Source organism: Balaenoptera acutorostrata, chromosome 7 (genome assembly GCF_949987535.1).
Source record: "Balaenoptera acutorostrata chromosome 7, mBalAcu1.1, whole genome shotgun sequence".
NCBI lineage: Eukaryota > Metazoa > Chordata > Mammalia > Artiodactyla > Balaenopteridae > Balaenoptera > Balaenoptera acutorostrata.
Window position 1 is genome coordinate 25,261,898 of NC_080070.1, and position 20,512 is coordinate 25,282,409.

Consider the following 20,512-nt stretch of genomic DNA (forward strand, 5'->3'; position numbering starts at 1 on the left):
TTAGCTGCTTTGAGCCTCTCCCATATTGTCTCTTTGCAGCCAGTAACCCAGCCCCCGAGCTCTAGGCTACAGACAACACCGTGTACAAACCACAGCAAATTTATTACTCAATATCCAGTGCCACATCATAGCACCACCCGGAGCCCTCACCTTCCCTCCCCACCTGGCCCCAAGGGTACACCCAAAACGGAAGAAACAAAAGTAAACCCAGATCCCTGCTCCTCCTCTGGCAGAAGGGGCCTTGGCCGCGGAAGCCCCTTTCCACAGGTCCCAGAAGGCAGGAGAGCGGAGCCCTCCGTGCCCAGAGAGCGGGGCCCCAGGCTCCGACAACAGAGACAACATGCAGGCAGGAGCAGAGGCCGGTGTCTGCGGGGGAGGAGGAGTTGGGGGGGAAGGGCACTGCCTGAGGAGTCCGGGAGTCTGGTCACCCTGGGATGCACGCGGGAGCTTCTGGGCAGCAGGGGCCGGCCCCTGGTTGGTTAGCGCTTCGACAGCTCGTGGGACAGCCAGTCCAGCCCATCATACAAACCCGTGCCTTGGGTGGCACAGGTGGCCTGGACGTACCACTGTGGGGAGAAGGAAAGAAAGGGGTCAGGAGCAGGGAAGAAAAGGAGATGCCTTTATTTCCTGCCTGGCCTGGGGCCCCTTTGGGAGAGGCAGGCCCTCACCGTGCGGCTGCGCAAGTGCTGTAGCCCCAGCTTGTCGGTCAGCTCGCTCACGGGCATGGCGTTGGGCATGTCCTGCTTGTTGGCAAACACCAGCAGCACCGCATCCCGCAGCTCATCCTCCTGCAGCTGGGAGAGGCGAAGGGAGTGGAATCCAGCTGTGTACGGGAGCCCCCCTTTTTACCTTCTAGCATATTTGTGAGAAGAATAGAATACTGTGTCGTCTACTGCTGAACCCAAGACAGAGTTATAAACTAGCTTGAGGCCATTCTGGCCTGAAGTCCAGAAAGGGTCTTTTTCTAATTTGACTCCTTGCCCTAGTCAAAATGACAAAATTTCCAAATGGAAAAATAAGAACGTAAGATGATGTTTCTCTCCACCACGTAGAACTCCCCCCTCCCCACCAACTTCTCAGAGTCAGTTGTGAAGACAGGAGAGAATGCAAGGAAAAAGTAAGTCCTATACTTTTTACCTGACCCCAATTCAAAACAGGGTGAGCTACTTCTTGTGACTGTGTCCACAAAGAGAATCACACATTCAAGGCCTGTGAGGCATTTCCTGACTCTCACACCAGCACAGAGATCTCTCTGTCCCAGGGCTCTGGGGGCTCACCATCTTCTGGAGTTCATCAGCAGATTCCTGGACCCGCTCTCGGTCATTACTGTCCACCACGAAGATGAGGCCCTGGGTGGGAAGGAAGAAAGGAAGGAGGAGCAATCACTCGAGCCTGGGACATATACACCCTAGTCTGGCTCTTTCTCTCTTCTGCCCACGTCTAATTGTGTCTAAACCCTTCTCATCTAGTAAACTTCCACTACGGCTTTGCAGATGTCCTCGCACAAACTGGAGACACCCAGCAAAGGATACAGCCTCTGCCCTCAGGCGAGCAGTCTAGCTAAAAGATGTGCAAGGGAACAGGGAAAGACATGTGATGAGAGCTAAATCAGGCAGTGTGGATTCAGAATTCTGCTTCTCAGGAGAAGCTTACGGTGGCTAAGTCTCAGAAGTCTGAGGCCAGTTCTGAAGGATGAGGAGAGGCTAGCCTACAAATGAGGGTAGAAGGAGGTAAGGGTTTTTTCCTGGCCTGGGCCAACATCTCAGTCTTTCTGACCTTAACCCTCTTCCCCTGGGGTTGGGGAGCCCCAACCTGAGTGTTCTGGAAGTAGTGCCGCCACAGAGGCCGAATCTTGTCCTGGCCTCCCACGTCCCACACTGTGAAACAGATGTTCTTGTATTCCACTGTTTCCACGTTGAAGCCTGCAGATAATTGGTAAAAATACGAGGAAGAAGTCCTGAAAGGAAGGAACTCACTAAAACTAAGTGGATTCAGCAGGGATATAAAACCAGAAGGCAACAATCAAGGCCCAGGGGAAAAGAACCCCAGAGGACCAGCTAGCCCACAGATGGGGCCGGGCTAGGTCACATCCATCCCGCCTCATCTTGCACGTAAAGATACCCTGACCCACTTCTCAGGTAGCAGTATCTGATGCCAGGGTCAGCTCCCTGCACAGAAATAAGGGCCTGGGGCAGAATGCAGAGCAGATCCTCAGAAGTGCCGCCGCCGCGCTCCCGCTCCTCCCGTCTGGACTCACCTATGGTGGGGATGGTGGTGACAATCTCCCCCAACTTCAGTTTGTACAGGATTGTGGTCTTGCCGGCTGCATCCAAGCCAACTGCAACGGAGAGGGGCACAGGGATGGAGACGGGAGCGAGGGAGCCCCCTAGAGCCCAGGGAAGGGGAGAGGCCAGGACAGCTGATGGTGACGGGGGCGGAGAGCCCGAGCGCCTCCAGGTGCGCGCTGTTATCTACCTTCGGGGCCTTGAGTGCAGTAGGGTGGGGAGCGCCAACTCCTGCCCCCAAAGCGGGGGAGGGGCGGCAGAGGATTGAGGGGAAAGAGGCGCAAGAGAAAGGCCGCGCTCCTTTTAAAAGTCGTCTCCAAGGGCGGAATCCTCCCTTCTTACCAGCCGGGCTGGGGCGAAGGGATCTTCACCCCACCCAGGCCCGCAGCTCTCAGTCTCAGGCCCCGGGGACGGTGCTGCAGACCGCGACCCACCCGAGAGTAGCGGCCCCAGGGGGTTAGGAGGTGGGCGACTCGGGGTCAGAGACCGGGGTGAGCTGGGCTGGAGGGACCCGGGGGCGAGAGGGCTGCGCGGGCGCTGGCGCTCCAGTCCGGGCCGCGCGCTTGATCTGCCTCACCCATGAGGATCCGCATCTGCTTCTTCCCAAAGATCCGCGAAAAGAGCGCGGACACGGTGAGGCCCATGGCGGGGCCCGGGGGAGGGGGCGCGGGCACGGACGCGGGGTGCGGGCTGGAACCGGCCGCTGGGGGATGGGGCCCAGCAGCAGAAGAAGGAGGAGGCGCTGCCGCGGCCTCCGCGCGTCCCGGCCGGCCCTACGTCACCTCGGGCCGTCCCCCGCCCTGGCCCCGCCCCCAGGCCCGCCCCCGCCCCGCCTCCAGACCGTGGCTCAGGAAGACACTGAAGTTGAGCGAGCCTCCGCAGTCCCGCGCCAGCTTTAAAGATGGAAAGGGCCTGGGTCTCCCCCAGTTCCTAGCACGCCTGTCAGGTCTATGGCGCTGAACCGGCAACCCGGGCAGGGCCGAGGAAAGCCTACAACGCTCCATAACGGCCCTCCACCCCCATCTTCAGTGGCCGGTCGCTGGGCCTTGGTTTGTTGCGTCCAACCCACTCTGGCCTCCGGTTTAGCTCTTGGTAACCTCCAGCCTCCTCCCCGGGGGAGCGGAAGTTCTGTGCAAGTGTCTTAGTCCTCCCTTTTGTCCTCCCAGCTCCCAGCAAGGGACTCTGAACGTAGCAGGTGGTTCAGTGACCGTAGAATCTCGAGAGGAGTACGCCAGAGGTGGAAGAAGATGCGCTTCATGGTTCCTTGAAACGCCACCTTCATAGATCCCCAATCAGCAGAAACAGTGGAAGATCCCCAGTTCTGGCGGCGGGGTCGTAGACCCTACTCTTGTATCCTGGAGAACTCTGCCTTCGCCTTGATGGTCCTGGAAACAATGCCTTTCAGTCGAAGAGGGCAGCCTTTCTAAAGTTTCCTCCTCACTCTGCCGCAGACCTGGGAACCTGGATTTTCAATGCACAGCTATCTAGGATTTTGTGAGGCTCTTGCCAAAGAGCTTCATAAGTTATTTCCCCACTCATCTTAGCATCTGAGGCGAAATAGCAAGATAGGAATTAATTTAAATTTCTTCTATGGCAGAGACTGGGTCAATGCCAGGCACCTAATATATGCTTAACAAATGCTGGCTGGGTTGAATGGACTAATTGGTTGCTCAGTGGAGCAAGGGCAGGCATTTTGCCTATTCTGGATTTGCAGTGGGCTTCTAGGATCAGTTGCTTATGGACTGGACATGGTGAAGTGAGCTGGGAATCAGAGAAAGTTCCTTCCTCCCTCCCTCCCTCCCTCCCTCCCACAGATATTTACTGAGTACCCACTTTGTGCCATTGTTCCAGGCCTCAGTTCAATTCTCAGTTCTGCCTTTTTTTGGGGGGGGGGGCTTGACTTCAACAATACTCACAACCTATCATTTTCTCATCTGTAAAGGGAGACTAATATCTGTCCTGTCTCATGAGGTTATGGTGAAGATTAAAATAAGATATTGTATCTGAATGTTTTGTGTGATGCGGCTGATGTTATCTGGGCCACCAAGAATCTGGGTCTGAACAGACTTCTAGTGTCTGCCCTATCCTGACCCTCAGTCTGTAAAGAGAACAGACTCTGGGCACCAGGTATGAGTGAATACATGACTTTTCTACTCTTCAGTCATAGACTTGCATTCCTAAGAAGGCTTTTACAATGTTGAAGAGCACATTTAAAAGAATTCCAATATAATAAAATAACTAGTGGTGACCAAGTCATCTTTAGCTCTTTCAATTAGCCTTTTTCTTTCCATCCCTGTTGTCAGTGCTCTATTTCACTACCATCTGGTCCCCATGAATGAAAATGGCCTTCTGCACCTTGGTATCTTCACCTTGTCATACAAGACTTGATGGTGCCACTCTTGAGATGAAAATCCTTTAGTGTCTTATCACCCAAGATAAAATCCAAGTGCCTTAATTTGGGTTCTCATCTATTGTGTCAGCCCCATCTGTTGCCACCTCCTTCGCATACCCTAAGCTACTGCCTTGAAATGATTCTCAGTGCTTCCCGGGTGAGCCAGGCTCTCTGATGCCCAGGAGTCCTTGCAATTTTTTCCCTCTGCCTGGAATGTTTGTTTCCCTCGTCTCTAGTTAGATGGGCAATCAGTACTCATCCTTCAAATCCCGAAGTATTTCCACTGAGAGCCTTCTCTGTCTCCCCTAGACAGGCCTCCCTCCTCTTAACTTCTGTACCACTTTGAATATACTCCTGTTTGCATGTCTGCTTCCTCTCTAGATGTGGTCTCCTTGAGGGCAGGACCTTGTCTCTTCATGGTGATCATCTGGCACAGCATTTGGTTATGTTGAGACTCGGACTGATCCAGATAGGATTCTAAACTTACTGGCTGTGTGACCTTGGGCGTGTCACTTAGCTTCTCTGTGCCTCATGTTTCCCTATCTGTAAAATAGTGCTAATAATACCCACTCAGCAGAATTATTGTAAAGACTAAATAACAAAACTCCTGTGAAGCTTCTGAAATATAGTTGGCACTTAGGATGGACATCACGGCTATATATATTCATCTATATATATTTGTTTAATGAACTCAGCAGAACTCAGGAAGGATGCTAATAATTATACTGTACATCTACTAGGTGCCAAATACTGTCCTAGAGAGGGTTGCCATTTTCGTGGTCCGAAAGGGAGTCTTAATTGTTGCTCTTTAGGGACAAATGCACTGAGCCCCCAAACAGTGGGGTCTTGTCGCTCACCTGGGTCTTTGGTAAGGACTCAGTGCGACGTCGCCCCCGTCCCTCGCTGATCGTAGCGCTAGGGCAAGATCAGGCGCCCTCACCAAACCAGCATTACTTCCGTGTACTCGACTTTGCTTGCTCTGCTCTGGTGGAGAGTGACCAGCGCTCTGCTGGAGAGTGACCGACTCGTGGCCCAGCTGCGCTCGCAACAGGCGGCTTCCCACCCACCGGCTGAAGTAGCCCCGCCCACCTCGCGCCCACGGGGGGCGGGGCCTGAGGCGTCGTGCTGTCGTCACTTCCAGCGGACCCGGAAGCGCGGTTGTCCAGCCGCTAGAGTTAGGAAGTCAGAATGGGGCTCCGCTCAGCTTAAAGCTTTGGCCAGTCGTGAGCCCGGGGCCGGCCGGTGCTGCTGTGGCCCGGGCGAGCGGGGAGCGCGGAGCGGCTTTTGGGACAGTGCGGGCGAGCCCTGGCAGTGTGCTCCTCTCGTGCCAGCGTCGCCCCGCCTCTAGGATAGGACCCGCCCCTGCCCGCCTGCCTGGGACATGGCGGGCGCTTCTGCCAGGCTGCCCTGCCGCCCTGCATCCGGTCTCGAATAGCTGTGAGGAGCGGATGTAAGTCCTTAGGGACAACTCTCTCCCCGCCAGCGTCTTCGTGACCCTCTCCCAGGCTGTCCGAACACTGAGGTGGAACAGCCCCTTCTGAACCCTCATGGAGAAGTTTGGGATGAATTTCGGGGGCGGCCCAAGCAAGAAGGACCTGCTGGAGACCATTGAGACCCAGAAGAAGCAGCTCCTCCAGTACCAGGCACGTCTCAAGGATGTAGTCCGCGCCTATAAAAGTCTGCTGAAAGAGAAAGAGGCGCTGGAGGCCAGCATTAAGGTGCTGTCGGTATCCCACGAGGCGGATGTGGGCCTTGCAGGTGTCCAGCCTCAAGGCCTCACCTTTCCTGACTCTGTGGATGACCGATGCTCCACTCACAGCGAGGATAGCACTGGGACCGCCACCAGCTTAGATACTGCGGCCAGTCTCACCAGCACCAAGGGTGAGTTTGGGGTAGAAGATGACAGACTGGCCCGTGGACCACCACCTCTAAAGTGCGAAGAGGCCAGTGGCTCGGAGAGCGGCGTTAGCAGTAGTAGTGGGGATGGACCATCTGGGAGTGGGGAGGTGGACAAACGACTGCACCAGCTGAAGACTCAGTTGGCGACTTTGACCAGCTCTTTGGCTACAGTCACCCAGGAGAAGTCCCGCATGGAAGCTTCTTACCTGGCTGATAAAAAGAAGATGAAACAGGACTTAGATAATGCCAGTAAAAAAGCAGAGGAGGAGAGGGGCCGGCTGGAGGGAGAATTGAAGGGGCTGCAGGAGCAGATAGCAGAAACCAAAGCCCGACTTATCACGCAGCAGCACGATCGGGCCCAAGAGCAGAGTGACCATGCCTTGATGCTGCGTGAGCTCCAGAAGCTGCTGCAGGAGGAGAGGACCCAGCGCCAGGACTTGGAGCTTCGATTGGAAGAGACCCGAGAAGCTCTGGCTGGGCGGGCCTATGCAGCCGATCAGATGGAAGGGTTTGAACTGCAAACCAAGCAGCTGACCCGTGAGGTAGAGGAGCTGAAAGGTGAGCTGCAGGCTCTTCGAGATGAGAAGAATCGGCCTGACCCCCGGCTGCAGGAGCTTCAGGAAGAGGCCGCCTGCCTTAAAAGCCATTTCCAGGCTCAGTTGCAGCAGGAAATGAGGAAGGTAATTATCTTCATCTCCTTCAAACATTAAGTCATTTAACCTGAAGTGGGGAAATACTAGGGCTTTTTTTCCTCCTTTGATAGTTAGAACTAAGTGGCTGCACTGTCGATTTTTGATGCTATTCAGAAAGTTTCACTTGTGAGTCCTGGGAAATCCTTTTCTGTGTGGTGTTGACAGTATCCACAGAGTGTGCTTCCAATAGGATGTGGAGTTTCTGAGTGGAGGCCGGGTTGGAGCCAGACAGCTCTGAGCATCTGGGCATTGGCATCTTCCCACCTGTGCTCTGTGAAGCAGTGTAGTGGTGGCTCTGTGGTGAAAGGTGGAGTGTATGCTTGTAGGAATATGCCTATATATAGGTAGCAGTGTATGCCTATAGGTAGGGTGGCTGAAGGGGGCCAAGGGAATTTTCTCAGAAGAAATAACCTGTTGTATTGCTTGCAGTCAACATTTGCCTTGTTTGGAAAGGTATGCTATTTTACAGTGCCACCTTTCAGTGTTGGGAGAGATCCAAGTCAATTTTGAACTTCCAGGAATATTGGAAGAGGAAAAGAATGTCATACGGTTAAGAGCACACTTCACATGTGAGCTTGGCGTATGAGAAGAGAGAGCAGAAACACTAAAGCAGAACGACAGCAGATCTACAAAGGTTCTTAATGTTGTTTGGTGTAATGTGTGTCTGGGAGCAGGTTACAGGAGCTTGGGTTAGCTCCCAAACGAACAGAAAAATTCCCAGTTCCCATTTTTGCCAGGCCACCTCTGTCCCATAACCCTTTTGCTCCCCTCTCTTGCTTTCTCAAAGTTTGCCATCGGGCCTTGTGGCTTTTCTGGATGCATCTCCACCTGTTCCCTTGTTTTCCAGACAGCCCTCGCCGAAGATCAGCTACGACAGCAGTCGCAGTTGGAAGAGCAGAGGGTGGCGGCCCTGGAGAATCAAATATCTGAGGTGTCGGAACTGCTGGGCACCTATGAGAAAGCCAAGCAGAAGGACCAGCTGGCCATCCAGAAGCTGAAGGAGCGCATTCTTCAGCTGGACCTGGAGAACAAGACACTGGCGCTAGCGGCCTCTAGCCGGTCCCCTCTGGACAGCCATGGAGAGGAGTCCAGTCTGGATGTCAATGTCCTGAAGGACAAGATGGAGAAGCTGAAGAGGCTGCTGCAGGTTGCGGCCAGGAAGAGCCAGGTGACCTTGGACGTGGAGAAGCTCTGCAACTTGGAGATAATGCCCAGCTCAGAGGCTGCCGACGGGGAGAAGGCCAGCGCGCTCTACTACCAGCAGGAGCTGAAACAGCTGAAGGAGGAGTTTGAGAGGTACAAGATGCGGGCCCAGGTCGTCCTCAAGAGCAAGAACGTCAAAGACGGGAACCCGGGCAAGGAGCTGGAGGAAGCCCGGGAGCAGCTGGCGGAGCTGAAGGAGAAGTACATCTCGCTGCGGCTGTCCTGCGAGGAGCTCGAATGCCAGCACCAGCAGGAGGCTGAGGGCTGGAAGCAGGAGCTGGCCCGGCTGCAGCACATCCACCGGCAGGAACTGGAGCGGAGCCAGCTGGACTTCAGGGACCGCACGCTGAAACTGGAGGAGGAGCTGCACAAGCAGCGGGACCGGGCCCTGGCTGTGCTGGCCGAGAAGGACCTGGAGCTGGAGCAGCTGCGTTCCGTGGCCTTGTCCTCTGGGCTGCCGGGACGCAGAAGCCCTGTGGGCAGTGTGGGCCCCGGGGATCCGGCGGACACATCTGCCCCGGACAGCCTGACCCAAGCCCTGCAACTGGCTGCGGCCAGCGAGCCCACTTTCTTCCTTTACGCCGAGCAGTTGGCCCGCAAGGAGGTGGAGGTCACGTCCCTGAGGAAGCAGAAGCACAGGCTGGAGGGGGAGGTGCATCAGCTGCAGGATCGGCTGCTGGAGGAGGGCGAGCGGCATCGGGAGGAGGTGGGGGCCCTGCAGAGCCACATTGCGAAGAACATCAGGGACCAGAGTCGGGAGGGAGCCAACCTGGAGTACCTCAAGAACATCATCTACCGCTTCCTGACCTTGCCGGACACCGTGGGCCGCCAGCAGACGCTCACCGCCATCCTCACCATCTTGCACTTCAGTCCAGAGGAGAAACAAGTGATCATGCGGCTCCCAGCCAGTGCTAGTTGGTGGCCTTCTGGCAAGAGATGATGCCCTTTTCACTAACTCCTCAATTTTCTGTGCCTGTTCTGTGAGAAGGGGCAGGCTCTGGTTTCTCCTGCCTCTTCTCTTACATTATCATTTCTTCACTGTGTTGACCTGGGAGGAATCCTCAATGTGGGTTGGGATTTTCTGCCAAATGCCATTAATGCCATTTTATCCTTGGGCCCTAGAGATACTGAAAGTGTTGGGACAGCATCTTCTGGTGGTGTGTGTGAGGGGAAGCGGGGGGAGAGGTTAGGACTCAGAGGTGCAAAAGCTGGGAAAGTGAGAGTCTTTTAAAATAAGGTTTTTTTGGTTTTAATATCATACTCCTAGTGCAGAGCTAGGAGTACATATGACTCCAAAGTGAGTTCAGTTAATTTCTAAACATGCACAAGGACCAGCTATTTACTCCATCTCATCAAAATCTTGAGTCTGGTCAACTGCTGCCCCAATTCTCTGGGGACAGAAATTCAGGCTGGAGAGGGACCAGGAAGTTTGAAATAGTGACAGATTGTCCCCTAGTCCAAACGGCCAAGGAATAGTGAACTTGGGAAGTTCATCTTGGAACCTGGGAAGCTTGGAATACTTAGGGCTAGGTACGACATAATCAATCTGGACAAAACACACCACTTGTGACCATCCTAGAGAGAACCCTGAGCACCAGTTGGATCTTAGGGATTTCCTGAATGACTGCTTTTGGCCTGGATAGGGTTCTAGACCTCTCACATTTGTCCCTGTCTTAACCTGTCTGCCCAGGGTTGGCCTAAGATCGTGAGTGAATGACTTTGCTAGCTTTCCCTCAATGTTGAACTTCCATTAAGAAAAAATTCTACCTTCTTACAGAGAGGGGTCAGATCAGGAAGCTCTGATCCTGCCTGGATACAAGGAGTTAGCGCAGAGATTTACACTGTCCCCCCAAAGCTGCTTCTGCCTTTGTAGGGACAGGGAAGAGGAAGAAGATCTGCTGCAGAGGATTCCAGAAGGATGCTATGACCCTCACAGGAAAGTGGTGGAAATTCAGCTGAGGCGGGGCTGGGGTACTTGCTGCTCCGTGGATAGCATTCTGGCTAAATCTCCACGTCCCTGCAGCCAGGGTGTTCATGCATTACTGTCACCAGAGTACTTTGCCCACACACTTAGGGAGGTAATAGAGTTTCAGTCCGTAAGCCTCGTCTTCTCCACACATGTTACTACTAAAGGAGGGGCTCAGAAAAGTTGGGTTCAAACAGTATCACTTCCCAATTCTTTGCTTTCCCCCATCTGCTCTTGCTGGTTGTAGAGATCTTTGGATCCTAAAGACCAGTGCTTTGCCACTGACTGGGCTAATATGTATCTTTCTGTTGTTTCATCATAGCAGTCTGTTTTGTGAGGGTTTGGGTTGCAGAGACGGTGATTAAATGTTCTGATTGGGAGGCTGGGTGACCTGGACTATTTACAGTAAGCAGACTTAGCGGAACAGAAGAGATGTGTTCAAATGATAATAACCACGGAATCATTAAACCTGACCAACTTGACCTGTGTGCTTCCTTAATGGTATATATATACATATATATATATATATATATATATATATGGACATAAATGGAGTGTGAATGTAAATGGGAAATGAAAAGGATGTAAGAAATATTTCATCATATTAATCCATGAGCTTGAATCTAGGGAGGAATACCTCAGTGCTTTAACTGCCTCAATTACAGCCCAAATTTTTTAGCCTGGAATTGTGTATGAGTGTTTGTGTATAGGCAACTACACTGGAAAAAGCCTTCTCATGGGTTTAGTGGGCGATTTTGAAACTTCCATAATTACTGCTTTGAACTTTATTTTATTTATTTATTTTTTAAAATTAATTAATTAATTTATCTTAAAAAATTTATTTATTTTTGGCTGTGTTGGGTCTTTTTTTTTTTAAAGGTTAGACTTTATTTTATTGCCTAGATTCTATTTTTTTTTAGATTTATTTATTTTTTATTTATTTATTTTTGGCTGTGTTGGGTCTTCGTTTCTGTGCGAGGGCTTTCTCTAGTTGCGGCAAGCGGGGGCCACTCTTCATCGCAGTGCGTGGGCCTCTCACTATTGTGGCCTCTCTTGTTGGGGAGCACAGGCTCCAGACGCGCAGGCTCAGTAGTTGTGGCTCATGGGCCTAGTTGCTCCGCGGCATGTGGGATCTTCCCAGACCAGGGCTCGAACCCGTGTCCCCTGCATTGGCAGGCAGATTCTCAACCACTGCGCCACCAGGGAAGCCCCTGTGTTGGGTCTTCGTTGCTGCGCATGGGCTTTCTTTAGTTGCGGCGAGTGGGAGCTACTCTTTGTTGTGGTGCGCGGGCTTCTCATTGCGGTGGCTTCTCATTGCGGAGCACGGGCTCTAGGTGTGTGGGCTTCAGTAGTTGTGACACACAGGCTCTAGAGCGCAGGCTCAGTAGTTGTGGCACATGGGCTTAGTTGCTCCGCGGCATGTGGGATCTTCCCGGACCAGGGCTCGAACCCGTGTGCCCTGCATTGGCAGGTGGATTCTTAACCACTGCGCCACCAGGGAAGCCCTGCTTTAAACTTTAGAAGTAATCTGCTTATGAATGCTTTATTATACTTCAAACCAGGATTCATGGTATCCTGGAAAAGTTTCTCAGGATATCAAGCTAAACTAAATGATGATGATGATGGTGGTGGTGGTGGTGATCATCTCTTAATTTTCTTACCTGATCCCCTTAAATGTAGGATATATTATGATTGTTGTTATTCCTAGGTGGTTTTGGACAGAATAGAACGATTCATAGTCACAGCTGCTTTCCTAGGACTAATAATTCTGTGCTTTTGACTTTTGAAGAGATATTAAACGAGCAAAGAAGGAAGGCAGTTTCAGATTAATACTTTTAAGTATTGATATACATAAGGCTGCGAATGCTCCCAACTGAAGGGAGAAGACTTGGTCCCTTCCTACCCTTAAGGACACAAGTTCCTTGTCTTCCCTCCCCTTTCCCCCAAATAAGTTTTCCAGTTATTTGACTGGTATGCCTGTTCTAGATACTCTTAAGAAAGGAAAAGGAGAGAGGGAGAGAAAGAATTTAGATGAGACACAAAAAAATTTATAGTTTATTACAAGATATTGAATATCTTGAATATAGTTCCCTGTGCTATAGAGCAGGACCTTGTTGTTTATTTTATATATAGTAGTTTGTATCTGCTAATCCCAAACTGCTAATTTATCCCTCACCCCCTTGTCCTTTGGTAATCATAAGTTTGTTTTCTGTGTCTGTGAATCTGTTTCTGTTTTGTAAATAAGTTCATTTGTATCATTTTTTAGATTTTACATGTAAGTGATACCATATTTGTTTTTCTCTGACTTCACTTAGTATGATAATCTCTAGGTCCATGCATGTTGCTACAAATTGCATTATTTCATTCTTTTTTATGGCTGGGTAGTAGTCCATTCTACGTATGTATATACCACATCTTCTTTGTCCATTCATCTGTCAATGGACATTTAGGTTGTTTCCATGTCTTGGCTATCATAAATAGTGCTGCAGTGAACATTGGGGTGCATGTATCTTTTCAAATTATAGTTTTCTCTAGATTATGCCCAGGTGTGGGATTGCTGGATCATATGGCAACTCTATTTTTAGTTTTTTGAGGAACCTCCATACTGTTTTTATAGTGGCTACACCAATTTACATTCCCACCAACAGTGTATGAGGGTTCCCTTTTCTCCACACCCTCTCCAGCCTTTATTATTTGTAGACTTTTTGATGATGGCCATTCTGACCGGTGTGAAGTGATACCTCATTGTATTTTTTATTTGCATTTTTCTAAATAATTAGCGATGTTGAATATCTTTTCATGTACCTATTGGCCATCTGTATGTCTTCTTTGGAGAAATGTCTATTCAGGTCTTCTGACCATTTTTTTTTTTTTTTTTTTTAAATATAAGCAACTTTTTTTTTTTTTTTTTTTTTAAGATTTCTTTATTGACTGATTGATTGCTATGTTGGGTCTTCGTTTTTGTGCTATGGCTTTCTCCAGTTGTGGCAAGTGGGGGCCACTCTTCATCGCGGTGCGCGGGCCTCTCACTATTGTGGCCTCTCTTGTTGCGGAGCACAGGCTCCAGACGCGCAGGCTCAGTAGTTGTGGCTCATGGGCCTAGTTGCTCCGCGGCATGTGGGATCTTCCCAGACCAGGGCTCGAACCCGTGTTTCCTGCATTAGCAGGCAGATTCTCAACCACTGCGCCACCAGGGAAGCCCTTTCTGACCATTTTTTGATTGGGTTGTTTGTTTTTTGTTATTGAGTTATATGAGCTGTCTGTATATTTTGGAAATTAAGCCCTTGGTTGCATCGTTTGCAAATATTTCTCCCAGTCCATAGGTTGTCTTTTTGTTTCTTATATGGTTTCCTTTGCTGTGAAAAAGCTTATAAGTTTGATTAGGACCCATTTGTTTATTTTTGTTTTTATTTCTTTTGCCTTGGGATACTGACCTAAGAAAACATTGCTGTGATTTATGCCAGAGAATGTTTTGCCTGTGTTCTCTTCTAGGAGTTTTGTGGTGTCATGTCTTATATTTAAGTCTTTAAGACACTTTGAGTTTACTTTTGTGTTTGGTGAGAGGGTATGTTCTAACTTCATTGATTTACATGCAGCTGTCCAGCTTTCCCAACACCACTTGCTGAAGAGACTGTCTTTTCTCCATTGTATATTCTTGCCTCCTTTGTCAAAGATTAATTGACCATAGGTGTGTGGGTTTGTTTCTGGGCTCTCTATTATGTTCCATTGATCCGTATGTCTATTTTTGTGCCAGCACCTCTCTGTTTTGATTACTGCAGCTTTGTAGTATTGTCTGAAGTCTGGGAGGGTTATGCTTCCAGCTTTGTTCTTTCTCCTCAGGATTGCTTTGGCAATTCTGGGTCTTTTGTGGTTCCATATAAATTTTAGGATTATTTAGAACTGGGATCATTTTAACTAAATGAGAGGAGGATATCAGCTATTACTATACAGTGTTCCAATAATAACCTCCAGTAAGGCTGGGGAAACACCTTTGGGAATTGGAAATAGAACCGTAATGAATTGGTCACTTTACGCAATCTTCAACCACCTCTACTCTCTCCCCTCCACTCTCTTCCTCTGCCTCTCCCAGGCAGCCTGGCTTACTCAGATTGATGGTTTTTGGAGCAAGGAACTAGATTCAGACATTTTGGGCTAAAATCTCAGTCCAATCTCCTGCCAACTGTACAACCTTGATTAATCACTTAATCTCTCTGAATTTAATTTTCTTATAATGGGAATAATGATACCTATTTCAGGGTTATAGTCTCAGGTTATAAAGAAATTAAGTACAGAAAGAACCAGCACAGTATCTGAAACAAAGTAGGTGCTAAACCACATTAGTTTTTTTCCCCAAGAATTGGCAGAATTGGAAGTTAGACTGAGCTTTTCTTGATTTCTTAGGCACAAATATTTCTGTAAACAAAAGGAAAAATGACTATCTTTTATCAAGTGCTTGCTCTGAAGCTGACTGCTGGCATTTCCCCTGCGTTATTTTACTTAATCCTCACAGCAGTCTTGTGAAGCATATCTATTTTGCAAATGAGGAAATGGAGGCTTGGCAGGATGAATTGCCCAAGGCCCAGATCCAGGGATGGTAGAACCTGGATTCAAACCCATTTATCTGAACCGAGCGGCCCAGCTCTTTCTGCCGTCTGTGCCGCCAGAGGGCAACGTGGAATCCTGAGGACGCAGTGCTTGCCCAGGAGTTCAGGCGGCTGTGTTTCTGGCCTGGGCTGGGGAGGAAGGGGTCCTTGTCCAGGTGGTCCTCTCTTCAGTGGCAACAAACTGCCTTATAATTTCTCTGAAGCCTCATTTTTTCGTAACAGCAGAAAAACAACAGAGCTCTTTCACACCGAAAGTTCTGAAATGCACTCGTTGTTACCACTCAGTTTTATGTGAGTTTGAGTAGTAACAGCCTGTTTTTTCCTGGGACCCGGATCTCCTGAATAACCTAAATATCAAAGCTTCTGACAAACCCACAGGTCAGGGGACCCAGAAAAGTGAAGGTCACCTGCAAGCCAGTGACCCTCATGGGTAAACCCTGTCCCTTGACTTCAGCAAGGAGACTATCTCTGGTTCAGTGTAAATTTTGTCCATCCCTATGGGCTGCCGCTGAGGGACCACACTGTCTTTCTTATTTGAGAGAATGAATCTAAAGGCTGATACCACTTTACGTGAACATGAGTTTTTTAATGCAAATCACATGCAAATTTTTTATTAGCTGAGGCTGTGCTGTCCGTACAGTCAATATATTTTGGGGTTAATATTTAGAGTAGGGTCCATTGTCTTTCCTTTAGTTCAACAGCTATCAGGTTTTAAAAGTGAAGCCTCAGCCTGGGGAATTTCATGCCCCTTTGGGTGGATGTCTTTGCTCTGGCATCCTGTATGGTCCACTGGGATATCTGCCCAACTTGGAGCCTTAGCCAGCTGAGAGGAGCTTTGAAGGAGTCTGGAAGCCAAGCTTGTTTGTGTTGGTTTTGAACACTTACATTGTATCACCTGGTTGGATTACATTTCCCAAACCTAGGATCCTTAGGCACACTGTTTTCTCCACCTTCAAAATCCACCCCCCAACCCTATCCCAGCCATGTGCAGTATGGTCCTATCCTTTCAGACTCAGCTGAAACATCACTCCGTCCATGCTGATTTTTCCGATATCCAGGGATGCTCAGGTACTTCCCTGAGGTCCTTTAGCACTTTGTTCATACAACCTTGGGCACAGTCATTTCTTGTACTTTCATTTTAAATTTACTTCTCTGTCTCCTTGACTACTCTATAAACCTCTCATGGTCATGTCCCAGGCCCCATTCATCTTTGCACTCTCAGGACTTTTCATAATTTGGCACATACTAAATGCTCAATAAATAGCCAAATGAATGAACAAGAGACTGAAAATACCAATCTTGTACATTCAGAGTGAGAGATTTAATTTTTTGCTAGTGTTGCTTTCTCCCACTGTGCTGTTTTCCTGCTAGTTGTCTCTTCGGCCATTTTAGTGGCTGTGCTGTTTCTCTCGGCCTCTGGGAATATGACTAGAATTGAGTTTAGGTAAATTAGCTTCCTTTGGTTGTTAGAGGATTTGGGGAGTTAGCCCTGGTCCCACCAGGGAGTTCTCTTCAGAGCTATGAGGAAGATGGCTGAGAAAAGGAGGATATAGGATGTGGCGAGTGCTCAGAGGCTCAGGTGCTGAGCCAAACTTTGGGCCTGAGGTCTTGCTCCTGATGAGGACCCCTGCAGGAAGCTTCTGGCACTGTGTCCCTGTATTTAAGAGACCCCTGTACTTGAGGGGTGTGTAGAACAGGCATCGCCATCACCTTATCTCTCAAGGGGATTAGGGACCTCCTTTTCTTCTATCCTCATATCCTTTTATGGTTGTGGCGAAGTTCTTGTAAATGAAACTTTCTCTGCTGCCTAGGTTTAGTCAGGAACAAAAAAAGTTGATTTCTTTCTGTGAGTTGACACTTGGTCCTTCAGACCGGCACCCAACTTCTGGAGAGGGACTAACCAAGATACGCTTGTCTGGAAGGAGGTGAGAGTGGAGAGTGGCACTATCTTTCTTTCTCTTTAACGTCTTCCCAGGGAGCTTTCCGGGAGCCTCTTCAGCACCTTGGTCAGCACTTGTGCATGGCTCACGGTCAGTGAGTCAGGGAGCCCCATGGGTACAGAAGGAAACAGAATTTTTGACAATTTGTGAACCATGCTTTGGAGACACCTGGGGCCAGAATCGTTCACGTTAGCAATCCCTGGTCATTCAGCCGTCAGATGATTCAGGCCGTATCTGGATGCTGTACAAACCACAAAGGTGACTCTTGGGATCTTTCCCAAGTTATGGTGGCAGACTTGGCCAAGAGGCCTAGGGAATCAGGCTGATCCAGCAACTAGCATGGGTTCACTAACCACCTCTGTCTCCTCTCTCCATTTCAGCCCTGTTGCTTCTCCAATAAAAATGATTCCTGCCTCGAAGTTGCTTAGAATCTGTTGGGGTTCATATAGCATGTTTATCCAAACTGCAATAGCAGGAGGACTCTGTACTCCAAGAGTGGGTTGGTCAATGGATGATGACGGTGAAGAGTCAGGGAGTGATCCAGAGTGATGAGGGAAGGCTTCAGGATATGAGCCTGGCCAAGAGTGATGATCTGCCCTTCTTTGGTGGCTTAGGTGGGGAAGTGCATCCCACACAGGATGAAAGCATGGACCAAAGACCTGGACTGTGCAAGTCCATCAGCGCATTTATGGAATCACAGAATGTTCAGTCCGAAAGGGATATTGGAGCTTGCTTGGTATGCTGCTCCCTTAAGAGAAGAGGAAACCGAGACCCACACAGGACAAATTGGCTCTATCACAAGTTGTGGCTTAAGAGTGAAGTAGAGGCTCTCGTCCAGAGTAGTGGCTGATGGGTAGTGGCTGGGTGGCAGGCAGAGTGGGGCATCGGGTGCACGGTGGGTTCGTGCAGTGTGGGTCTGGGTGAGCACGGCAGCGGCAGACGCTGAGGGCAGGGGGCGGTGAGAACTGCAGGCAGCAGCTCTGTTGATGTCTGAGTCTGAGTCTTCCCTCTCTTCTGCTCCTGCTCCTGGGCCTCTTAAAGAGATGCAAGAAGGGAGAAGGGAGAGATCCAGGAGGATAATGCTATTGGTTCAGCCGACTAAGGGTAACTTACCCAGTAACTCCCACCCATGGGTGCTAGTGTTTATGGACCTAAATTTTAACCCACTTGTAGGTGAAGTCTGGAATGTAGAGGTTATATCACTGTTTATTCATCAATTCAGCACACACATAGTGAACTTTTACTCTATCCCAGGCACTTTGCTGGGCATTCAAAATATACTCAATGTTTAGCACAGGATATAGGTTCAGAGATGAATGATTATAATTTGGTGTGGCAAGTGCTGTAATGGAGGAGTAGAAGGGGAAGACAGGACATTGAACTCAGTCTGCAAAGAATCAAGGAACTAAAGTGAAGGTGACACTTCAATTGAGCTTTGCAAGACTAAGACCAACTGGCATTATCCTCATGGGCAGGCAGTGGTGGTGAGAGTGGGCATGGGGGCATGTGGTAGATATAGGAGATTAGCTCATTCAATGTCCTTCTAATCCCCTTTTGATTGGGTCTTCCTGAACTGTAGAGATGAAAAAGCTGAAAATGATGTTTGTCAGTTTCCTTTGCAACTAGGATTCCAGAGGTACTTGAGGCTCCACCTGAGATTGGAACTAGGAACAGATTGAGTGGGTGGCACGCAAGGTTTCTGTTTTTCTGGCCTGGCTGTAACAGAAACGTGCAGCTCCAGAGCCAGCAGCTGCTGTGTCTTCCTGTTCCCCAGATCCTGGCAAAGGGGGTGTGACTTCCAGCTTCCAACCTGAGCAGCTGGGAGGGACACAGTGCTCAGCTTAGAGAAGAAAGAAGATGACTTCAGGGAGAAGAGTAGAAGAAAATATCAATGTTAATGTAAATATAACCATGCAAATAAAAACTTCTTTTTTAAGTCAGAGGTTATTCCGAAAAGTAAAACATTTCTGTATTCACGGGTTATCATAGTAGGGGCATAATTTAAGAATAAAAATGCAGAGCTCCCGAACTTTCCATTATCCAAGTCATCTTAAATTATGTTAACTGCTCCCACTAGTTAGTTAGAGGCCCCCTCAACTGTCGTAGAGTTTGGGACCTCAGGAGCACAGCGTGGAGAAGAGATGAAGATTTGGGAGTCTGCGGCGTGACACAGGCACTAGTGTGCGTGCGATTACTCGGGGGATGTGTAGACTTTGGAGAGAAGTGGGCCAGGGGTGGCACCCACCCCCTTTAAAAAGATCTTTTTCGAAATAACCTCATATTTACTGAAAAGTTTCCAGAACAGTACAGAGAACAATCATATACCCTTTACCCAGACTCATCTATTGTTCACCTTGTGTTCCACTAGCTTTATTCTTTGCTTTCTCTCTATGTATGCATATATATTTTTTCTGGACCATTTGAGAGTAAATTGCATGCCTCATGGCCCTTTACCTTTTACCAGTGACTATTTCCTAAGATGTTCTCTTACATAACTACAATATAGTAACAATCTTCAGTAAATTTAACGTCCATACAATTCTATAATCAAATCCATCATCAGCATTCCAATTTGTCAACTAACGCAATAATATCCTTTATAGGATTTCCCCCACTCTAGTATAGGACCCTCTCTAGGATCACATATTGCCTTTAGTTGTCACGTCTCTTTAACGTCCTTTAATTTGGAATAGTTCCTCACCTTTTATTGCCTTTTATGACAGTGACATTTTAAGAGAATACAGCCCTCCCCCACTTTTTAAAATAGAAGAGTCCTCATTTTGAGTTTGACATTTCTTCACGATCAGACAAAGGTTATGCATTCCCTGCCAGAATATTGTATCAGTGATGTGATTGTTGAATGAAAGAAAATTGTACAACGTAAGAGCTATGAGTTTAAATTTTATTCAGGGTCTTACTGAGGACTGTAGCCTGGGAGACAGCCTCACAGTAGCTCTGAGGAGACTTCTCTAAAGGGGTAGGGGAGAAGCCAGTATATTTATGATTTTTGGCTAGGGAGTACATGCAATCAAGCATACACCTTGGTAAAAGGTTACTGCTAGTCACAAGGAAAAGATACATCAGTTAATGATTTTAATGCTTTACCATGCATGGGAAGATCCAAGAATCTGGGTTCATTAAGGTTCTTCCTGAGATAAACATCTAACTGTCTAAGGGGCCTATTTTCCCGGAACACAGAGCACCTCACCCTGTATTTCATCCTGAATTCCTCCCAGGTACACTGTTGGTCAGCGACTGCAGTGGCTGATGACTTAATCCTTGTACAACTGGATGGTGAGTAACATTCTTTGTTTTACATGCTCTTCTCAGGGTATCACTCCCAGAGGCAAATTATCATCTGCTCCTCATTGGTGATGTTAATTTTGATACTCAGACAAGGTGTCTGATTTCTTAACTGTATAGTTAATATTTTGTTTTGCTACTAATAAACAATCTATGGGGAGATACTCTAAGTCCTTGCAGATATCCTGCTTCTTTTCAAAATTTCCCCCCTAAATTTAACGTCAACTG

The 20,512-nt window shown here is 48.8% G+C and overlaps 2 protein-coding genes across 2 annotated transcripts; one reads left to right on the forward strand and one right to left on the reverse strand.

The window, feature by feature from the left end:
* Positions 1-83: 83 nt before the first annotated feature.
* ARF5 (ADP ribosylation factor 5) lies at positions 84-3,065 on the reverse strand. Its single transcript, XM_007177209.2, has 6 exons — positions 2,863-3,065; positions 2,258-2,338; positions 1,813-1,922; positions 1,278-1,349; positions 669-794; positions 84-566 (listed from the first exon to the last, which is right to left on the reverse strand). Exons 1-6 carry the CDS (start codon positions 2,927-2,929, stop codon positions 480-482), a joined length of 543 nt encoding a protein of 180 aa, XP_007177271.1. The 5' UTR covers positions 2,930-3,065; the 3' UTR covers positions 84-479.
* Positions 3,066-5,830: 2,765 nt separating this feature from the next.
* On the forward strand, positions 5,831-10,919 carry GCC1 (GRIP and coiled-coil domain containing 1). Its single transcript, XM_007177210.2, has 2 exons — positions 5,831-7,256; positions 8,116-10,919. Exons 1-2 carry the CDS (start codon positions 6,225-6,227, stop codon positions 9,409-9,411), a joined length of 2,328 nt encoding a protein of 775 aa, XP_007177272.2. The 5' UTR covers positions 5,831-6,224; the 3' UTR covers positions 9,412-10,919.
* Positions 10,920-20,512: the final 9,593 nt, after the last annotated feature.

What these genes read in the sequence shown, in the direction of transcription:
- ARF5 (XM_007177209.2), bottom strand. Translation starts at nt 2,929, where the DNA reads ATGGGCCTCACCGTGTCCGCGCTCTTTTCGCGGATCTTTGGGAAGAAG. An exon ending in CACCACCATCCCCACCATAG is followed by an intron (nt 1,923 to 2,257) that starts GTGAGTCCAGAC and finishes AATTATCTGCAG; the next exon opens with GCTTCAACGTGGAAACAGTG. An exon ending in ACTACTTCCAGAACACTCAG is followed by an intron (nt 1,350 to 1,812) that starts GTTGGGGCTCCC and finishes CTTCCCACCCAG; the next exon opens with GGCCTCATCTTCGTGGTGGA.
- GCC1 (XM_007177210.2), top strand. Translation starts at nt 6,225, where the DNA reads ATGGAGAAGTTTGGGATGAATTTCGGGGGCGGCCCAAGCAAGAAGGAC. An exon ending in TGCAGCAGGAAATGAGGAAG is followed by an intron (nt 7,257 to 8,115) that starts GTAATTATCTTC and finishes CTTGTTTTCCAG; the next exon opens with ACAGCCCTCGCCGAAGATCA.